The following is a 22,640-nucleotide window of genomic DNA, read 5'->3' as shown; positions in this document are numbered from 1 at the left end:
GGAGTTTCGCTCTGTCACCCAGACTGGAGTGCAGTGGCACGTTCTCAGCTCACTGCAACCTCCGCCTCCCAGGTTCAAGTGATTCTCCTGCCTCAGCCTCCTGACTAGCTGGGACTACAGGCCCGTGCCACCACATCCGGCTAATTTTTTGTATTTTTAGTAGAGACAGGGTTTCACCATGTTAGCCACGATGGTCTCGATCTCCTGATCTTGTGATCTGCCCGCCTCAGCCTCCCAAAGTGCTAGGATTATAGCCGTGAACCACTGCGCCCAGCCCAAAGTGGAATTTGAGAATAATTTGTGCGGCAATAACAGAATAAAATTTAGATAAGCTAGAGACTAAGGAGAAGACAGGTAGCATTACAACTTAGCAGGAAATGACAAAAGTCTAGAATGAAATGATTCAGAGAAAAGCAAACTAAAAGGAAAGAATCTTAAGAAAATTTTCTATTACTTTTTTCTTTTACTTAACTAGCTATTTATCCCTTAATATAATTTCACGCAAGGCACTGAACATTTTTATTTCATACTATACCCAAAAATTCACATTCTGGTAAAGAATAAGAATAAATGAGAAAATATAAAGTGCTGCCTGAGAGAGGTTGTAGAAACTCAAACCCATTTTTCTTTCTAAAATGTACATTTAAGGCTCATTCTTTTTCATTTCCAATACCACTTAAGTTTTTGAGTAAATACACGAACAGAAAAGCCAATTTAAAGTTGTCTTAATCCAAGAAAGACAATTTCATTAAAGATATCTTTTCCTTGCATATCCTAAATGTAAGCCTTCCTGTGTCCCAAATTCTACAGTATTAGATGAGTTCAAGGGCTTTAAAATTCTACTTTCCCCCTCAACTGTAACAGCCAGAATACTGCTTTTGACAGAGTTTTGAGATGAAAATATTCACAGGGCTAATAAATGAGATATTTTTAGCCAGGCGCAGTGGCTCACACCTGTAATCCCAGCACTTGAGAGGCCAAGGCGGGCAGATCACCTGAGGCCAGGAGTTCGGGACCAGCCTGGCAAACATGGCAAAACCCCATCTCTACTAAAAATACAAAAATTAGGCCAGGCACGGTGGCTCACGCCTGTAATCCCAGCACTTTGGGAGGCCGAGGTGGGTGGATCACCTGAGGTCAGGAGTTCAAGACTAGCCTGGCCAACATGGTGAAACCCAGTCTCTACTAAAAATACAAAAATTAGCCAGGCATGATGGCAGGTGCCTATAATCACAGCTACTCAGGAGGCTGTGGCGGGAGAATCACTTGAACACGGGAGGCGGAGGTTGCAGTGAGCCAAGATCGTGCCACTGTACTCTAGCCTGGGCGACAGAGCAAGACCCTGTCTCAAAAATAAATAAATAAATAAAATAAAATAAAAATTAGCCAGGTGTGGTGATGCATATCTGCAATCCCAGCTACTCTGATGGCTGAGGCAGGAGAATCACTTGAACTTGGGAGGCAGAGGTTGCAATGAGCTAAGATCATGCCACAGCACTCCAGCCTGGGTGACAGAGCAAAATACTCTCTTAAAAACAAACAAACAAAAAGAGGTATTTTCTTTTTAAAATTAGGCATGTTATGACTGTTTAAAAACTCTGAGACAAAGCTAAATTATGTTATTTACATTCATTCAATAACATTTATTGAACAGATATTGTGTAAGGCATTTCCAGGATATAAAGAAAATCACGTACTAACAAAAATAAACAGTAAAAATGCAGAAACTGCAGTATAAATTAATTTTTGCAAACAAAATAAAGATGAATAACCCTTGAACATTCCTCAGTGGTTATACTGTAACACACATACACATAAATGCATGCCAATTCCAGTGGTGATAATACAGCTTCCCTAATTTTGGGTACTCAAGCATAGCAATCAATTGTGCAATAACTTTTAGGGTACCTGGGAAACAGGTGGGAAGACTGAGTTTGTCTCCCTTCCTTTCAATTAAATTACATTTACTAAAAGTCTTAGATTTTATGTATGGGTCAACATCATCCAAGAATATGAGGTAAGTAACTAAAAGTAAACATAAATGTAAGAATGATTAGGGTGTATTTTTAAATTATTGATAAACTGAAAATTTATATATATTAAATATATATTTATATATTAAATATATATTTATATATAATTAATTTATAGATAGTATATATTTACTATATATAGTGCATATATATGCACAATTCTATAGTACTTGAAAATTTATTAAGTACCTAATCATTGCAAGATACTATTTTTTAATACTTGAATATTTGTGGCACTAAGGGGTCTAAGTAGCATTTTAAATACTTCTTGATGGAATACAACATATAGTATGCAGTATACATATATATACAGAAATATATATAAACAATTAGTAAATAGGCTTAATAAACAGGTGAGCAACACCCATATAGCCACCATCCAGGTAAGTTTAAAAAACAGAATACTGCTAGCATTCCTGTAGTGCCCCATGTACCTACCCCTTTCTGGTTATAACAGCAACCCTTCCTATGCTTTAGAGATAGCTTATCCTAACATTTTAATAAATAGGCCTTCAATTTTCTTTATAGGTTTACTATCCATTTGCAAATTCCTAAATATTAAATTTTTTTTTTTTAAGTGAGGGAAGCTAACTTTATTTGAAATGGAAGGTTCACTCTTGTCCTTGCTCCCTAATTACTTTAATTTTACTTTAAGTTCTGGGATACATGTGCAAGAACACGCAGGTTTGTTACATAGGTATATAAAATTTTGTCTATCTTTATAGAAATGAAATCATACTGGACAAAATATTTTGTCATGCTTCTTTCACTCAACCTTACATTTTAAGAGTTATCCATGTTATTGTATGCAGCCAGTTTATTTTCATGACTATTTATTTTATAATTTATCCATTCTTTTTTTTTTTTTTTTTTTTTGAGACTGAGCCTCACTCTGTCGCCCAGGCAGGAGTGCAGTGGCATCATGTCGGCTCACTGCAACCTCCATCTCCTGGGTTCAAGCAATTCTCCTGCCTCAGCCTCCCTAGTAGCTGAGACTACAGGCACCCATCACTACACTTGGCTGATTTTTATATTTTTAGTAGAGACAGGGTTTCATCATGTTGGCCAGGCTGGTCTCGAACTCCTGACCTCAGGTGATCTGCCCACCTCGGCCTCCCAAAGTGCTGGGATTACAGGCATGAGCCACTGCGCCTGGCCCATTCTTACGTTAATAAATATTTGAGTTATTTCTACTTTTTCTGATATTATAAGCAATGCCGTTGTGACTTCTGATATACATTATAGCTAGCCTCTCTGCTTATACACCCAGGAACTGCTGGCTCATATGGTATATGTTCTTTCAACTTCAGTAAATAATGTCAAAGTATTTTCAAAAGTGGTTGTCCCTCATTTACACCCCTCACCAACAGTGTATGAGATCTGTTGTTCTTATGTACCATGGAACTTAATTTTTATCAATCTGGTGAGAGTGTAAATAACATCTAATAGTAATTTTAATTTGCACTCCCTGATTACTAATAAAGTTGAACAGCTTTCCATGTTTATTGGCTATTTGAATTAGTAAAGTGTCTCTGGAAGTTGTCTATTTTTCTTTTGTGCTGGCTGTTCTTTTCTTATTAATAGGATACTAGTTACACTCATTATGCATATTCTGGATAGTAGTATTCATTTGTTATGAGTTGAAAGTTAAGTATTTCCTCTCACTCAGGTGGCTTTTCACCCTCTTTATTACGTAAACTATTATTGATTTGTTTCAAAAACTCAAACAATAGAGACTAAGGGAAGTTTCAGACTATTTTCTGTTCATACCATAAACTACAAATAACATCAGGTCATAGTAGGGACACATTACACTTCCATCAAGTAAGTAAGTAATTAAGTACCCAGTGTGTGACATAGCCAAAGATAATCACCTGTCCTGGAAGAGCTTATAGTTTTGTTAAGGAAAGAAGCTGTATACAGATGCAATCATAAGAACAAGGATAAAAAATGTTTAGCAATCAAGGGGTAACATGAGGGATGTGGATTATAGTGCAATCATTATTAACATCTTCTTGTCAACAGTTTATATATGCAAAACTGCATTCTGAACTGCTAGCTATCTTGTCCTTTCCATGGCATCCTTTACCCAAGAAATTCCCAAGGCTCAACCTTGTGAGTTCAAACTGTTGAATTCTGTGATTCTGCTTCTGTGATTCTGCTGAACTGTAACTGACCAAAACTCAGAATCCAGGCATGCAAAAAAGGAATTTCTGCAGCAGATAATCCAAGTAAAATTAAAATACAATTAACCTCTGCATTAGAGTCAAGGGCAAATGATCTTTCACAACATTCTAGGAACCTAGGTTCATTCTGGGATATTCCTCTATCTGGGCAAAGTTTCATATAAAACATCATTGTTCCGGAATAACTTCAAATTCATATCTGGAGCAACCGATGACTGTAGCCTATGGAATGACTGGATACAAGTTACATCTAATTCAGTCCATAGGCACCAAGACCTATCCTGAAATTGACACACTATTACCTGAATACAACCAACCAACCAATGACAGAAATATCTAGTCCTTAGTTCCTCAGAGTTATCCTTAAATCTTCTCAGAAAGGTAAAAAGCCACCTAATGGAGGTATGATACAGATATAATGCCACCTCTTAATCCATAATAAGGTCACTTCTCATCAATAAATTAGTTTTAAAAATGTGTTTATTCTATAAGTTTTGAAAATAGGAAACAGCCATTGGAAAGTTTTTCTTTTTTTTTTTTTTTAGATGGAGTTTTGCTCTGTAGCCTAGGCTGGAGTGCAGTGGTGCCATCTCGGCTCACTGCAAGCTCTGCCTCCTGGGTTCAAGCAATTCTCCTGCCTCAGCCTCTGGAGTAGCTGAGATTACAGGTACCTGCCACCGCACCCAGCAAATTTTTGTATTTTTAGTAGAGACAGGGTTTCACCATGTTGGCCAGGCTGGTCTTGAACTCCTGACCTCGTGATCTGCCTGCCTCAGCCTCCCAAACGGCTGGGATTACAGGCGTGAGCCACCGTGCCTGGCCTGGAAAGTTTTTATGGAGATACTAGTTTAGGTCAACATGTTTAATAACTACTTTGTGGTTGCTCTGGTAAACCATGAATTATATAGAACAAGAGTTAACAACAAAAGCAATTTAATGGAGTTTAAAGAAAAATGTCCGGTAGTCAAGTGAAGAAAGCTAACAGACTAGGTATGACCCAGTGACTACACTTCCATAGATAGTCACTTCCATAGATAAATCTTAAAGAAACATGTGCAAAAGAGACATGTGCAAAGGTACTAACTTTGAAATTAATAGCAAAAATTGGAAACATAAGTATCCAACAGTAGGAAAATATGTCAATAAACTGTTACATGATGAAAAACTTTCAAATGACCATTAACGCAGAAGTTGAGGAAAAAAAAAGAAAAAAAAATTACAGCAATTAGAAATAAATGTTCATCTACATATATGAATACAGATCAAATTCAAAAATAAGAGTAAAAAATGCAAACAAATACATCTATATTATATCATTTCTTTTTCTTTCTTTTTTTTTTTTAATAGAGATGAGGTCTCGCTATATTGCCTAGGCTGGTCTCGCACTCCTGGGCTCAAACTATCCTCCTGCCTTGGCCTCCCAAAGTGCTGGGATTATAAGCAAGAGCCACCACGCCCAGCCATATTTTACCATTTCTAAAAACTTTTAAAATGCTACACCAAACAATACGTTCTAAAATGCAGAAACATTTATTGTTATGGCCATAGCTGCCTCAGAGTTAGGAGGGGACTCCACTCTACAGTTTAACTGTAGTTTAACACAATGGTTAAGAGCAGAGAGAAGATGCTGGATTGGAGCTCATTTCCACCACCTAGCTGGGTGACACTATAATCTCTCTGTGCCTTAGTGTGTTCTTATCTGTAAAAAAGGAAAGATCATTACCTAATTTATGAGCTTATTGTGAGAATTAAATGAGCTAATACATCAAGTGCTTAGAAAAGTGCTTGGCATAAAGTTACACTATATATGCTATCTAAAAAGAGGGCTGAAGGCTGGGTGTGGTAGCTCATGCCTGTAATCCCAGCACTTTGGGAGGCCAAGGCGAGAGGATCACTTGAGCCCAGGAGTTTGAAGCTGCAGTGAGCTATGAATGCATCACTGAATTCCAGCCTAAGCAACAGAGTGAGATTTTGCCTCAAAAAAAAAAAAAAAAAAAAAAAAGGCTGGGCACTGTGGCTCATGCCTGTAATCCCAGCACTTTGGGAGACCAAGGTGGGAGGATCACTTGAGCTAGGAGTTCGAGGCTGCAATGAGCTGTGATCACTCTACTGTACTCTGGCCTGTGGAACAGTGCAAGACCTTGTCTCAAAAAAAAACAAAGCCAAACCATTTGAAAATATATACATTTTTTAAGAGAGAGAGAGAGAAAGAAAGAGCTAAAGAACACATGACATTCCAATGCATTTGTTCATGTTGGGTGGTGCAAATATAGGTGTTTGTTATATAAACTGTCCTTTTCTGCTTTTTTTTAATGGACCTTTCCAATGCTTTTTTTAATTGTATCTTCTTACAGAATTCAGATTCTTAATACTTAATTCCCTCAAATTAATTTGTGCTCAATTGATGTTACCTTTTAAACCATTATACTCTCATCGCCTCCCTCATGTCTTTTTCTATCTCCCCATCTAAACAGAAAAATTGCTGTCATCTATAGTTCTTATGAGTACTAAGTTCCTGAAAAGTCCAGGAATGAGCTAACTGCAAAAGAATCACAGGGGGATTTGCTGACTAACACCGGTAAACCCTCAGCACTTCCACTAAGATTCACAGGTCTAGAGATTAGCCCAAAAATGTGCATTTTTACTATGGATCCAGCCAGGTGGTTCTAAAGAAAGTGATCCAAGGATCACATTTTTGAAAAACCGTGCTCTCATCTGCGGCCATACCACCCTGAACGCGCCCGATCTCGTCTGAAAAACCGTGCTCTAGCAAAGCGATCCTCAAAAAAGGAAGGAGAATATTTTTTTAAACACAAAGTCCTTTTCGCAGTTGATAGCCCCTTTAGTAACAGGATACCCCCCACCAACAACTCCATCCCCATCCCAGGAGTAACTCAGGCAAGACAGGGTACAAAATAAGGCTATCAACTGCTGTTTCATTAAATAAAAAGAGCATCTGTGACTACTCCTGTTGGTCTTAGGTTACCTACTTCCTCTCAAAACTTTTCTCACACTCAAAAGAGGATTTTCAGAGATCTGAAGAACACTCAAAGTTTAGAGCATCAAACAAAAACAAACCAATAACAAGAGATTAGAAATGTACAGCAGACATAGTGAGCTATCAGGGAGAAAATATATGTTTTACTTGTACTTAGGAGTTTTAAAGAATCTGAAAAACTATTAGTCCAGGTGTTTTCAATAATATTTTAATAGTTCTCAGTACCCAATTCCAATCTCTATGAATCTGAAATAAAAATAGCAAGTGCATTTCTTTTCTGGTAACAACTCATCTGATCTTGGATTTCTCTGGTGGCAGTAGTATGACTTTATAACCTTCAATCAGAAAAGCCACCTCGCTTTTTAAATTTTTTATTGTGAAAGTTGAAAGAAGAACGCAAACTTACTGAATCTTTCTTACGAGATCGTTCCTTCTTCATTTTCCCTCCTGCTGCTCTGATGCTGACTCTGTTTTCTCCTCCCAGGTAACCCCGGCAATTGGCTGATCCGCAGAAACATTTCTGGGCCTCTTTTCTGTTCAAAGAGCATAGGAAAGAAGTCAGCTATGTGGAAGTAAACCATACAAAACTGTTGGCAATAAAACAATTACACACAAAAGTCATACCAGTTTAAACAAAATCAAACAAACAAAAACCATAACTTCCAACAAGTCTGCTATTACTAACAGAAATGTCTGAAAACTGCTCTTTAAAAATATTCATTATTTTTCCAATCATCTTTCTTTGGGAGACAAAACTAGCCAAGAAATAAACAATTCTTCCATTTTATGAGAATACCTACTAATATGAAAATAAGAGATCATATACATGTTTGGATTAAGAACAAAATTGCTTAAATAATTCAGAGAACTATTACTTATATGTAAATGTTTAATTGGCACAAAGAACAAACAAACATGCATTAGTATAAGCAGATATAAAATGATTAATACAGGATACTTAAAAGGAAATATTTGATTATTAAAAGATGGCTGGGCACAGTGGCTCACGACTGTAATCTCAGCACTTTGGGAGGTCAGGAGTTTGAGACCAGCCTGGCCAACATGGTGAAACCTCATCTCTACTAGAAATAAAAAAATTAGCCAGGCATGGTGGCACATGGCTGTAATCCCAGCAACTCAGAAGGCTGAGGCAAGAAAATCGCTTGAACTTGGGAGGCAAAGGTTGCAGCAAACCCAAATCATGCCACCACACTCCAGCCTGGGCAACAGGGCAAGACCCTGTCTCAAAAAAAAAAAAAAAAGTAATCATCACATAAGGATGAGGCACTATAATAACAAATACAGAAAAAAAAATATGTAACCATGGAGATGAGGGAGAATGGTGGGAAAGAACACAGGCCTAAGTTTACAGGGGCCTGGAAGAAACCACATCTGGCATTTATCAGTGATCAGAGCTACCTGAGGAAAACATTGAGTATGCTAGGCCGAGCATAGTGGCTCATGTCTGTAATCCCAGCACTTTAGGAGGCCAAAGTGGGTAGATCACTTGAGGCCAGGAGTTTGAGACCAGCCTGGCCAACATGGTGAAACCCCATTTCTATTAAAAATACAAAAATTAGCTGGGCATGGTAGCACACACCTGTAATCCCAGCTACTCAAGAGGCTGAGGCACGAGAATTGTTTGAATCCAGGAGGCAGAGGTTGCAGTGAGCCGAGATTGCACCACCGCACTCCAGCCTGGGTGACAGAGTAAGACTATCTCAAAAAAAAAATAATAATAATAATTGAGTATTCTAATAGTAAACTCGTGGATTTAGGTTATGATAGTGGCAATTAGAGGGATAAAAATAAATTGTTCAATAAGTAGAGCAGGAATTCCCAAACAGCACTTGATTTCCACTTTTCTTTCCCTCAGAGAGGACAATACAAGCACAGAGGCAAAAAAATGGAGCCCGACACAGAACCTGGTCTGCATTCATGCCCTGAATATCTGACGAGAGAAGCAGACAGAATCGGAAACAACCATCTGGCATTTGTCCTAGATTATAATCAGATCATCAGTTTCAGAGTTCACTATGTTTAAGACATGAAGCATGTATGAAACAATGTGAAGGAGTATGTAAAAGACCTTCATTGCCAGAAGTCTGGTAACTGTCACCAGACTGAACAGAGTACAGGAATTAAAACCTCATCATATGGTAGCATTAAAAGAATTAAAATATTCAGGAAACTCTGCAGCTGTGTGCTTTTCTAGCATAAACACCAAAAGCTACTAATTCATATAGGTATAATCTGAAAAAAATAAAATAAAAACTTTTAGGGTTTTGTACCTCACTTAAATTTTCCAATATTTTAATTGTACTGGTTTCTTAATAATCAGAAAGTATCTTGCATAGGTCACTGGTCCTAAAGACCCAAAGAAGATAGACTGTTTCACGGGTAATGTTGTGTTCTTTCATTATGAGGCACACATTAGTTGTCTTTTTCGGATATTAGTGGCCACTAATGACCACTGTTTAGGACCCATACCTTACTAAGTGTTGCAAAATGGTGATATTTTTACTACTTAATTTAGTTTTATCTTTTTGTTTTCTGAGACAGGGTCTTGCGCTATGGCCCAAGCTGGACTGTAGTAGCAAGGTCATGCCTCCCTGCAGCCTCAATGTCCTAGGCTCAAGTGATCCTCCCACCTCACCCTCCTGAGTAGCTGGGACTATAAGCATGCACCACTCGCCTACTACTACCATTTATTAACTGGAAGACCTGTACAAAGAAAAACTACCTCTCATCAACTATTTGGTTTAACCTAAAGCAGAAGTCACTTGAGAAAGGCAGAATAAATGTTTAATTGCTTAATTTTTTCCTCTTTTATTTTTAAACTAGTCTTCAAAGTCATGAATTGGTTGACTAATATAGTTTTTTTTTTTGGCTTTTTTGTTTTTGTTTTGTTTTTTTCGAGACAGAGTCTTTCTCTGTTGCCCAGGCTGGAGTGCAGTAGCACGATCTCAAGTGATTCTCCTGCCTCAGCCTCCAGAGTAGCTAGGATTACAGGCATGTGCCACCACACCCGGCTACTTTTTGTATTCTTAGTAGAGATGGGGTTTCACCATGTGGCCAGGCTGGTCTCGAACTCCTGACCTCGTGATCTGCCCACCTCGGCCTCTCAAAGTGCTGGGATTACAGGCGTGAGCCACCGCACCCAGCCTCCCAGGTGTAGTTTTTTGTTTGTTTGCTTTTTATTTTTTTAAGATGGAGTCCCTCTGTCACCCAGGCTGGAGTGCAACAGTACGATTTCAGCTCACTGCAACCTCTACCTCCCAGGTTCAAGCTATTCTCCTGCCTCAGCCTCCAGAGTAGCTGGGATTACAGGCGTGTCCCACCATGCCCAGCTAATTTTTATATTTTTAGTACAGATGGGGTTTCACCATGTTGGCCAGGCTCAAACTCCTGACCTGGTGATCTGCCGCCTCAGCCTCCCAAAGTGCTGAGATTACAGAAGTGACCCACTGCAACCAGCCTGTAGTTTTATTTTTAAGTAGTCATTAGAACACAGGGATTTTACATAATGTGCATCAAACCTCCTCAGTATCTTTACTAATGTTTCAGTGTTAATAAGAACTCCCACACTTTTTGCTTAGGCAGCCTTTGCTATTGCATCGGTTACTGTTTTTAGGAAACAGAACTAGGTAACCAGGCCAGGCGCGGTGGCTCAAGCCTGTAATCCCAGCACTTTGGGAGGCCGAGGCGGGCGGATCACAAGGTCAGGAGATCAAGACCATCCTGTCTAACACGGTGAAACCCCGTCTCTACTAAAAATACAAAAAATTAGCTGGGCATGGTGGCGGGCGCCTGTAGTCCCAGCTGCTCAGGAGGCTGAGGCAGGAGAATGGCATGAACCTGGGAGTCGGAGCTTGCAGTGAGCCGAGATCACGCCACTGCACTCTAGCCTGGACGACAGAGCAAAAGTCCGTCTCAAAAAAAAAAAAAAAAGAACTAGGTTACCAATTATATTTAAGAGTACAAAATGGTACAGATGAAATAGACTGATTATGAGTAGCTAACTGTTAATGCTGAATAACGGATACAGAGGAATTTATAATACTGTACTATTCTCTTCAGACACAAAAAGAGTTGGCATGTCCATAACAAAGTTTTTCAGAATTACATAAGAAATATAATTATACAAGTAGACAGTATGAAGTTGAGGAGAAAATTATATAGTTCCTGTACAACATCCCTTAAGGGTCAGAAGTGTCATACAGTAGAAAAACACACAAAACTAAAACAATATCTTATAGATAAGAGTTAAGAGTAAATATAACTTTTAAGTAATTCATATTAAAGTTTTATATCCTTATATTTGAACAGCCTATTTCCCCATCAGAAGCAGCAAAATTAGTAGAAACAATACTTACCCGTATCTCTGGAACTGATAGTCAAACGTTAACTCTGAGCCTGAAGGAACCAGTTTGGTGGTAAAAAACCCAACCCTCAGTTGTCCGTTCACAGTCCACTGAGATGATGTTTGAAAACAAAAGAAATTAGTAACTTATTAGTGTGTGTGTGTGTGTGTGTGTGTGTGTGTGTGTGTGTGTGTGTGCATATATAAAGATCATCATCATCCGCCTTAATTATGCAAATGGGTCTTTAGGCAATGAAGGTTTTCCCAAATAGCACATGGAGACTTTTTTCTTTAAAAGAACTAAAATATTTAAGTGTAACTCTCATTTAATGGACTACCAGATTACATATATCTCTAATTCGTCTCTAATAAAAGTAACTGCTAAAAAAAAGAAAAAAAAGTAACTATTTTATCTTAACATTTCCATACAGTAAAGATTCATTTGTACTAAAAATTGGCAAATAGAGGATGCTTGTGTCACTGAGTATCAAAGGCAAGTCTATATTAACATATGTTAAAAGTAACCATGTTGTAAGATAAGATGAGATATAGAAACTAGGAAATACTGATCCCAAAAGTTTAATTCCACGAAGCGGTGGTCATCTGGCTGAGTATAGTGAAAGGGACATCAGAACAGATGCATAAAACTCAAGAATTAAAATGCGGGCAGATACATGGGAGGCAGATCTTTTAGTTCCAAAACATGTAAGCAAGTCAAGGACTGAGGAGCTCTGATCCAGACAATTTGCACGTCACTAATGAAAACTCTGGACTTGCAGAGATTAAGGGACACTGTACAGTGAGAGTCTCATAGCTAGACATGTGGCCACCAGCTCTGGCAGAAATATAACCAAAACCTAGGTTGAATGATTCCACAGTAGGTTCTCCTTTTTGTTATACAACTTGGCTCTTGGAAGAGCCATGCATAAAATCTGTTAGTGTATAGTTCAAAGGGCAAAAAATATCCAGACTCAAAAGCACTATTTCAACATGAGAGGAAATCAATGATATACATTTGCAGAGTGGGTTCATAGCTTTACCTAAAAAAGTTACAATCCCAGTTGGGCGCGGAGGCTCACGCCTGTAATCTTAGCACTTTGGGAGGCTGATGGGGGTGGATCGCTTGAGGCCAGGAGTTCGAGACCAGCCTGGCCAACATGGCAAAACCCTGTCTCTACTAAAAATACTAAAAAAATTAGCTGGACGTGATGGCACGCACGTGTAATCCCAGCTACTTGGGAGGCTGAGGCAGGAGAATCGCATGAATCCAGGAGGCGGAGGTTGCAGTGAGCCGAGATCATGTCACTGCACTCCAGCCTGGGCAAAAAAAAAAAAAAAAAAAAAGATACAATCCCTCTCAATGTTAGTCGTTCAGTACCTCATCAGTGTTATTAAAAGTCAAATGTTGCACCTAGATAAGACCTAATAAAGAATCCAAATACACACTGAACTTTCAAAATTAAAATTTAGTTTTGTATTTTGGCACCATTAAAATAATATATAAAATAATTATGGGCAAGGAAGGAGAGGTGACAACTAAATGCAATGTGAGTTCCTGGATTGGATCTTGGACCAGAAAAACAACAGCTGTCAAAATTTGAATAAGGTCTTTATATTACTTAATAGCATTCCCTGGATCTGATCCTTTTATTATGGTTATATATGATGTTAACATGGGGAAAGCTAGGTGAAGACTGATATATGGGTGTAGTCAATACTATTTTTCTAACATTCCTATAAATCTAAACTTATTTCCAAATAAAATCTTAAATAATAAAGTAGAATAGGAAAAAGGGACTAAAAAATTCATGAGTACCTTAGATATGGGATCTAAAATTAATGGTCAGAACAGCAATCGTGAACAAATACCTCAAACTCTAAATCCACCTCAACTTACTTTTTGGGTTTCACAGTTTGGTTCACAGCTGTGATTCATGAAACGAGAGCAATTTCCTTTTTGAGTGGCATCTATTATCTGAGAGAAGAGGATTATTTAAGAATTAAAAAATAATACCTTAAATATTCATGCAGTTACCTGCAAAACTACATACATCTCTTATGCATCAATTAAAAAAAAAGATTGTGCTGCGAAACCTAACCAGTTAAGGTAGGGCAGTGAGGCCTCCTGACTACCAGCTTCATAGTTTTTCCACTGTAAACAACGGCTCAGTTTCCATTATTTCTAACTGAAGACAGATGACCCTGTGAATTAAATTAACCCATTCAATCAAAAAAAATTTACACATTTTACAAAGGAAAAGCATTAAGACAAATGTAAGATACATGCAATGCACACACACACACATGCACAAACACACACTCCCTTATCCCCACTTTGCCCTTGCTTCAGAGAACTGTCACACTGCTTCACACTTCAAAGCGACAAATACCTAACTGATGCTTTTGGAAGACCTGCTAATTATTAACTTTTGCCCATAGGCAAAATTATCTTTATCAGTGTCTCTCCCATTTATCCTTAGCCATTTCTTATATTCTATTACATCCTAATCTCACTGCATGGTATAATACTTCACTTTAAAGTGTGGGCTATGTCACAATGCCATAGGTCTCAACCTTGAGTGTGTATCCAAATCCCATGGAGAGTTTGTTAAAACTTGCTGAACCCATCCCTAGGGGTAAACTAAACAGCTCTGGGGTTAGGTCCCTAGAATTTACATTTCCACACTGAATACAGAGGCAGATATATGAGAATCGAACTGAATTCTATTAAGCCAGACATTAAAGAGATTTATAAAAATGTAAAGCGATGCAACTCCTTTCACTAAAAAAAAAAAAAAAAATTTAAATAATCATTTTCCAAGGCCAGGCACAGCGGTTTATGCCTGTAATCCCAGTGCTTTGGGAAGTTGAGGCAGGAGGATTGCTTCAGGTCAGAAGTGAGACCAGCCTGGGCAACACAGCAAGACCCCGTCTCTACAAAAAATTTAAAAATAAGCCGGGCATGGTGGCATGTGCCTGTAGTTTCAGCACCTCAGGAGACTGAGGTGAGAGGACTGCTTGGGCCCAGCAGTTCAAGGCTGCTGTGAGCTATCATCATGCCACTGCACCCCAGGCTGGGCAACAGAGCAAGACCCTGACTCAAAAAAAAAAAAAAAAAAAAGTTATTTTTCATAATACCATGTTATTTTTATCAATAAGTAATGGGCTTACTATTGTTACAGTTAAGTCCTCACTTAAAGTCATCAACAGGTTCTTTGAAACTGCAACTTACAAAAGCAAAACAACATACAAGGAAACCAATTTTACCATAGGCTAACTGATACTAAACAATAGTTAAGTTCCTATGGCAGATTTCTGGCCACAAAACATCAACAAACTTCTAAATAAAGACCAAAATGGGCTGGGTGTAGTGGCTCATGCCTGTAATCCCAACGCTCTGGGAGGCCAATCTGGGCCAACACTCAAGTGATCCTCTGTTTTAGCCTTCGGTCTGAGCCCTTGGAGCAGCCATAACTAGATGCATGCAAAACCATGCCCAGTTAATTTTTTTTTAGTTTTTATAGAGATGAGGTCTCACTATGTTGCCCAGGCTGGCCTCCTTTGGCTTCAAATGATTCTCCTACTTGGCCCTAATGTAGTTTTAAACAGACATTCTAAATTTCTCAGTTGCAATGTTTAATATGATTAAGTATAAGTAATTATAACCCACATAACCTATATAAGCAAAAGCACTTTAGGGCCAGGCACGGTGGCTCACACCTATAATACCAGTACTTTGGGAGGCTGAGGCACGTGGATTGCTTGAGGCCAGGAGTTCAAGACCAGCCTGGCCAACATGGCAAAACCCCGTCTCTACTAAAAATACAAAAATTAGCTGGGCATGATGGTGTGTGCCTGTAGTCCCAGCTACTCAGAAGACTGAGGCACAAGAATCGCTTGAACCCAGGAGGCACAGGTTGCAATGAGCCAAGATGGCACCACTGCACTCCAGCCTGGGTAATATAGCAAGACACTATCTCTAAAAAAAAAAAAAAAAAAAAAAAGAGACTCTGAGGGTCATCAATAATTTCTAAGAGTTGTAATCTAAAACACACTATGTTTATCTTTACATATATATGTAAATTCCTCTCTCTTCCATGTTTTTATTTTCCACCTTGTCATGCAACAGTAACTTCCACGCTTTTTGTAAACAAATAGACACTAACTATTTATACTGCTCTGCCCCTCATTTTTGTCGCTTAATATATTTTAGAAATCAGTCGGCAGGACACGGTGGCTCATGCCTGTAATCTCAACGCTTTGGTGAAGTCAGGAGTCCGAGACAGCCTGGCCAATGTGGTGAAACCCCGTTTCTACTAAAAATACAAAAATTAGCAAGGCGTGGTGGCAGGCGCCTGTAATCCTAGCTACTCAGGAAGCTGAGGCAGGAGAATCGCTTGAACCCAGGAGGCAGGGGTTGCAGTGAGCTGAGATCTTGCCACTGCACTCTAGCCTGGGAGACAGAGCGAGACTCCGTCTCCAAAAAAAAAAAAAAAACACAAATCAGTTATCAATGGCTCCTTCAAACCTAACAGATCTGTTTCAAGGCAAACATATCCAAGCTGCTTACCTCATCATTCTTCAGGGCCATGAAATAGTAATGGATGTTTTTGTTTCGTGCATACTCCTTCACTCGAGCTTTAAACTCTTTATGATCGAGTACCTCTCCACAATATTCTAGGACAAAGGTGTTCCTGCAAACCAAAAGGAAAAAAATAGCACTTCCTGCCTAGGAGCAGTATGGAAAACATATATGCTCAGGCAAAAATAAGGAATTTAAATAAATACTGCAATGTGGATAAATTTAGTTATTACACAAAATAAATTTCAAACACATGTCAAGTATCTAGCTTCTAACCAAGGTTACTTTCCTCCTTCATAGTACTTTTCAAAGAATGTTGATTCTAAGATGCTTTTATAATTTACACCTACTACCAAAATATATATCCTTTAACTAGATACTAAAACATTCAAGTCTGGCTTACAATATCAAAAAAACAGTTATTAACAGCTGGAAAACAGCTCTGAAGAAATGAAGAAACACTGAAAAGTTAGAGGATTTTTGCTCTAAAAATAAAAAAAAGGCAGCCGGGCGCAGGGGCTCACACCTGTAATCCCAGCACTTTGGGAGGTAGAGGCGGGTGGATCACCTGAGGTCAGAAGTTTGAGACCAGCCTGACCAATATGGTGAAACCCCCATCTCTACTAAAAATACAAAAATTAGCCAGGCGTGGTGGCGTGCACCTGTAGTCCCAGCTACTTGGGAGGCTGAGACAGGAGAATTGCTTGAACCTGGGAGGCAGAAGTTGCAGTGAGCCGAGATCGTGCCACTGCACTCCAGCCTGGGCAACAGAGTGAGACTCCGTCTCAAAAAAAAAAAAAGGAAAAAGAAAAAAAAGAAGGCAACTTAAATATAGCAGCCCTTCTGCTGTCTTTACTCTCAAAGGTCTCTAAAAATGTTAAAGATCAAATCTAATTCCCTTTATGTAATGACATTCTCTTTGACTTCTCTTTAGAATGTTATCGGTAATTGTTATTTATCTTCTTCTTTGACATCTTTCAGTTACCCTATATCTTTGAATGTTCTTTTCTTGATTATTTACCTATTTATTCTGAACTGAAGATATTAAATTCTCAGTCTTTTCCCCTTCTCTTTATTCTCTAAAAGCTCATTCTAACCAATGACTTCAACTATTAGTTCTATGTAAACAAATGTTATACTATGTTTTACTCCGAAGTTCTGACACGAAATGGCCTGCCTGAAAGTCTTTTCTTATCCCCTCAAAATAAACATGCCCTAATTCTAATGAAAGAAATTTTTTTTAATGTAAATCTTTTGTATTTGTTTACAACATACTGGCATAATCAATGTACTTATTAAAGGAGTTAACTTTGCCAACTGAAAAAAATTAAATCCTTTTACTTTAAAAAATAAAGCAATTAAAAACAAATGAGAAAAGAACACATATATTAAAAAGCAGAGCTCAAAAACAGGATTGGAGAAGTTTATAGTGGATGTATATATATATTTATATAGTAGTCTATCACAAACACATTTAGGTCTCAATAATAAAAATCTGATTATTCATGGGTAAACCTAGAAAGTCAAATTATTACCCCTATAACCAATATTTGAAATGTCCTTTCTAACCCCAGAAGCTTATCATCTTGCAAATAATTTAAAATGATGACAAAATTTGAGGTCCTACAATGTTGGACTCTCCACTTCTAGGATTAGTGCCCTCCCTCAAGAAAAAGAAAAGTCACTTTGGGTGGCCGAGGGGGGGAGGATTGCTTTGGCCCAGGAGTTCAAGACCAGCCTGAGAAACACAGGAAGACCTTATCTTGACAAACAATAAAAAATTAAAAAATTAGCCAGCCCTGGTATTATGTGCCTATAGTCCACCACACCAGTTGAAAGCCTAGGGCAGGAGAATTGCTTGAGCCCTGAGTTTGAATCTACAATGAGCTACAATCACATTACTGCACTCCAGGCTAGGTGACAGAGCAAGACCTCATTGCATTAAAAAAAGAAAAAAAGGCTGGGCACAGTGGCTCAAGTCTGTAATCCCAGCACTTTGGGAGGCCAAGGTGGGTAGATCGCTTAAGCCTGGGAGTTTCAGACCAGCTGGGCAACATGGCGAAACCCCGTCTCTACCAAAATAAATAAATTAAAAAAAATGTTTTAAAACATTTTTTAAAAACTTAAAAAAGAGAGAAAAAGAAAAATGACATCATAGACTGCCTTGTGAATTAAATGTGGTTTGAGTACAAAACATACAAAACATATATTATCCAGGATATGGAACTGCACACATAAAAAATATTTCCAATACCTCTTCTTCCAAAAATCTATCTTCCCTAAACTTACTCATTTAAGGCTTGATTACCTGCTTTTGAAAGGTAGTATGAAAAATAAAAATAAAGCATATTGATGTCATCTGGCATCGATATTATGCCCATTTGACAAATAAGACAGAGTTTGGATAATGTAGGTGATCTATCCAACTTCACAAAGCTCAATTACAGCCTGGGATTCAAAATCCACCTAAATAACTATTTACCTCATTATATTATAAAGATGCTTTCTTGAATTATACTAAAATATTCAATTCTAACGATATTACTCTCAAATCACCTTATTTAGAAAAAGTTCTTAAATATCAGAGCCTGACCAGCCACTAAAATCACTCAGAGTAGAGACCCCACATCAGGAAGTCGGAAGGATATACCAACACACATGGATCTAACAGTTTGAGCTTGAGGAAGCAGCTGAGAGAAGCATCTCAAAGTCCTCAGGAATTTGGGGAATGCAGGAAGAGTGGCTAGACCCTCCAGCTGCCTAACCTCCAAAAAACTAAATGAGGCCAGTGTAAAAGTCTATCATACAGTCCTTAAAACTCTAAGATTCAGATTTCTTAGAGAAGCTACGTGTCTCAATTAAAAACCAAAATAAAAACAAAGCAGAAAAACATCAAATTGCCTGGCATGCAGTGACTAAATCCCATGAAGGCAAAGGCAATGAGAAGTGTGATTCTTATGATTCTTATTAATCTTTTTCTAAGCCTGAAATTTGCTCCTGGCTGAATAGGGTCACTTCATTGAACTCCTTCTCCTTAAAGCCTGTTCAGGGCAACATGGCTCTACTATGGCAGGTGGGTGGGGACAGAAATTGTCACTGTCACTGCAAAGCTATGGAAGGTTTAGGGGTTAAGGGTAATGTCTGCAACTCCCTTTAAGCTTCATCAAAAAAAGACTGATAGATAAAAAAGAGACGGGCAGACAGAGAATGTAAAATAAAGCAAACAGAACAAAATGTTAATAACTATAATATCTAAGTGGTGCTTACATGGATGCTAACTGTTCAACTCTTTCAACTTTTCTGTAAGTTTGAAACTTTGTATTAATAAAACGGGCCAGGTGTGGTGGCTCACGCCTGTAATACCAGAACTTTGGAAAGCCAAGGTGAGAGGATCACTGGAGCTCAGGAGTTCGAGACCAACCTGGGCAACACGGCAAAACCCTGTCTCTACTAAAAATACAAAAAAATTAGCAGAGTATGGTAGTGTACACCTGTAGTCCCAGCTACTGAGGAGGCTGAGGTGGGAGGATCACCTGAGCCCATGAGGTTGAGGCGGCAGTAAGCTGTGATTGCGCCACTGCATTCGAGCCTGGGCAACAGAGTGAGACCCTGTGTTGAAAAAAAACAAAAAAATGTGGAGGGGAAAGATGGCTTCTAAAAAAGCCTCATTTCGGCCGGGCACGGTGGCTCACCCCTGTAATCACAGCACTTTGGGAAGCCAAGCCAGGTAGATCACCTGTAGTCAGGAGTTCGAGACCAGCTGGGCCAACATGGTGAAACCCCATCTCTACTAAAAATACAAAAATTAGCTGGGCATGGTGGCGCACACCTGTAATCCCAGCTACTCAGGAGGCTGAGGCAGGAGAATCACTTGAACCCGGGAAGCAGAGGTTGCAGTGAGCCATGATCGTGCCACTGCACTCCAGCCTGAGTGACAGAGCAAGACTCCATCTCAAAAAAAAAAAAAAAGCCTAATTTGCCCAAATGTCCATCAGCTAACAAAAGGATATACAAAATATCATATACCCATACAAGAGAGTATTATTCAGCCATAAATAGGAATTAAGTGCTGACACATGCTGCAATACAGATGAAACCTCAAAAACATAATGCTAAGTGAAAGAAGCCAGACACAAAAGGCCACATGTTGTATAATTTCATTTATATGAAATACCGAGAATCAACCCACAGAAACAGACAGCAAATTAGTGGCTGCCAGGCCTGGGAGGAGGCGCGTATGAGAAGATTCTGCTTAACAGGTAGAGTTAGTTCCCTTTTCAGATGATGAAAATGTTTTGGACACAGACAAAAGTGGCGGTTGCACAAGATTATGAATGCACTAAATGGTACTGAATTGTAAACTTTACAATGGTCAATATTATATTATGTGAATTTTACCTCAATTAAAACCCTATCTGGTATCCAATTACATTAAGTCAACTTGGACTGCCTTCTCTTCCTACAACTGGGAGATCTCCTAAAACTACAGGGGTTTTGGTAGTAACCTGCTTTTTTGGTGGGGTCCACCATGGCACTTTAACACTAACTAGCAACTTAGCTCCAAATACTTTCTCATCCTGTGTAGATCTGACAATCTGTCCTTATTAAATGGTAATATTCTACCAGTAAACAACTCAAGAGTTTTGACTAGTTTATGAAATTCATAAACTATTGGTATTACCATCATCATGTGGCAGTTATAGGAGTAGGAAGGTATGGGAAACACGGAAACATTAAGTCCTAGTATATTTTACCAAAGCACGGTTCTCTGTGAATAGCTGAAGAAAACGAAAGAGCTTTAGGAAATTTTAACCTGGCTTATAAACTGGAGCCATATATCCTTTCCTCCCTTCCCCAATCTCCTTTCCTCTTAATATGAGAAGAGCACTGAGCTATCAAAGAGTGTCTGTTGCAAGTAACAGAATTTAGATCAGGTTTGAAGCTGTGTGTTTTACTGCAGATACCACAAAAGACCAGCATCCAGACAGCTCATCCACTATTGTCCCTGTAAGAGAGGCTTGTGTCCAAACTGTGGTTCCTTTAAAAAATTTAAAAAAAAAAAACTCTCAAGAAGGCCTGGCTGGCTAGGGCAGAATGAAAGAAGGCATCTTTGAAAATGTGCGTCTGGACTAGAACTAGTGATTTTGGAAATTCAATGGGCTGCTCTGAGAGGTATTGAGTTCTGTATCATTAACAGTGTTCAAAGGAAGTGTAACCAATTATTTGTTTAAAATATTATAAAGAATCCAATGAATTGGATATGGGGCATATGACAATTCTGTGGGATATTTGTTTCAAATAAACAATTAAAAACCAGTTATGAGAAGCCTAGGCAACATAGTGAGGACCCCATCTCTACAAAAAACAGAAAAATAAAGTAGCTGGGCATAGTGGCTCACACCTATAGTCTCAGCTACTCAGAAGGCTGAGGCAGGAGGATAAATTGAGCCTGGGAGGTCGAGACTGCAGTGAGCTATGACTGCGCCAGGACACTCCGGCGAGGGTGACAGGGCAAGACCCTGTCTCAAAAAAATAAAAAACAATAAAAACCAGTTATGAGCCAGGATGTGTTTTTACAAAACTTAGAGGAGAAGAGAAATCTATGAGGTTCCTACTAGCCCCCTTTTTGTGTAACAAAACATGTTTTTTTCTGATTGGTTCCCAAAAGGGATAGATTAACATAAACATCATTTCTTATCTTCAAAGGAAAAAAAAAAAAGAACAATTTGCTTATCAAAAGATATATGAGGATTCCTGTCATAAAACTAAATTATTGCCAAGGGGAAAACAGTGAGAAAAAAATTATTGTCTTTATTACCTGTGTTTTGAATTCCCACAATAAACAGATTAAACCCCACCAAGTCCTGCCCCAACTCCAACTCCCATCCAAGTGTGGCCATATGCTCAGAGCGTTCTGAAAGAATAGTTATGTCTAAGTTACTAGAATCCAGCAAATGTTTTATTTCCTTCCATTTTTTCTTTTATATATTTTTTAAATGTTTCAACCATAAACACATGCAATCTGTTTATATTTAACTTCAAAGAGGCACTTGACTTTCATTAAGAATACTTTTTTTTTTTTTGGAGACAGTCTCGCTCTGTACCCCAGGCTGGAATGCAGTGCCATGATCTCGGCTTGCTGCAACCTCCTCCTCGTGGGTTCAAGCAAATTCTTCTGCCTCAGCCTCCCAAGTAGCTGGGATTACAGGTGTGCGCCATCATGCCTGGCTAATTTTTGTTTTGTTTTTTGAGACAGAGTTTCACTCTTGTCACCCAGGCTGGAGTACAATGGTGCAATCTCGGCTCACTGCAACCTTTGCTTACCCGGTTCAAGATATTCTCCTGCCTCAGCCCCCCAAGTAGCTGGGATTATTGGCGTCTGCCACCACATCCAGCTAATTTTTGTATTTTTAGTAGAGACAGGGTTTCACCACATTAGCCAGGCTGGTCTTGAACTCCTGACCTCAGGTGATCTGCC

At 38.7% G+C, this 22,640-nt stretch overlaps 1 protein-coding gene across 5 annotated transcripts in view; it reads right to left on the bottom strand.

Moving 5' to 3' along the window:
- Positions 1 to 22,640, bottom strand: part of SETD2 (SET domain containing 2, histone lysine methyltransferase) — a 146,681-nt gene that overhangs the window by 74,344 nt on the left and 49,697 nt on the right. For all 5 annotated transcript variants that reach the window (XR_010125597.1, XR_010125598.1, XM_063661229.1 and 2 more), the window contains exons 6-9: positions 16,151 to 16,274; positions 13,478 to 13,555; positions 11,594 to 11,691; positions 7,624 to 7,750 (exon numbers count right to left, since the gene is read on the bottom strand). Coding sequence is in view for 3 of the 5 variants with exons in the window: in XM_063661229.1 (XP_063517299.1) it covers positions 7,624 to 7,750; positions 11,594 to 11,691; positions 13,478 to 13,555; positions 16,151 to 16,274 (427 nt within the window). In the remaining 2 variants the exon portion in view is untranslated. The remainder of the gene's footprint in view (positions 1 to 7,623; positions 7,751 to 11,593; positions 11,692 to 13,477; positions 13,556 to 16,150; positions 16,275 to 22,640) is intronic.

The sequence above is a fragment of the Pongo pygmaeus genome, chromosome 2 (genome assembly GCF_028885625.2).
Source record: "Pongo pygmaeus isolate AG05252 chromosome 2, NHGRI_mPonPyg2-v2.0_pri, whole genome shotgun sequence".
Lineage (NCBI taxonomy): Eukaryota > Metazoa > Chordata > Mammalia > Primates > Hominidae > Pongo > Pongo pygmaeus.
This window is presented reverse-complemented; position numbering and strand designations above follow the sequence as displayed.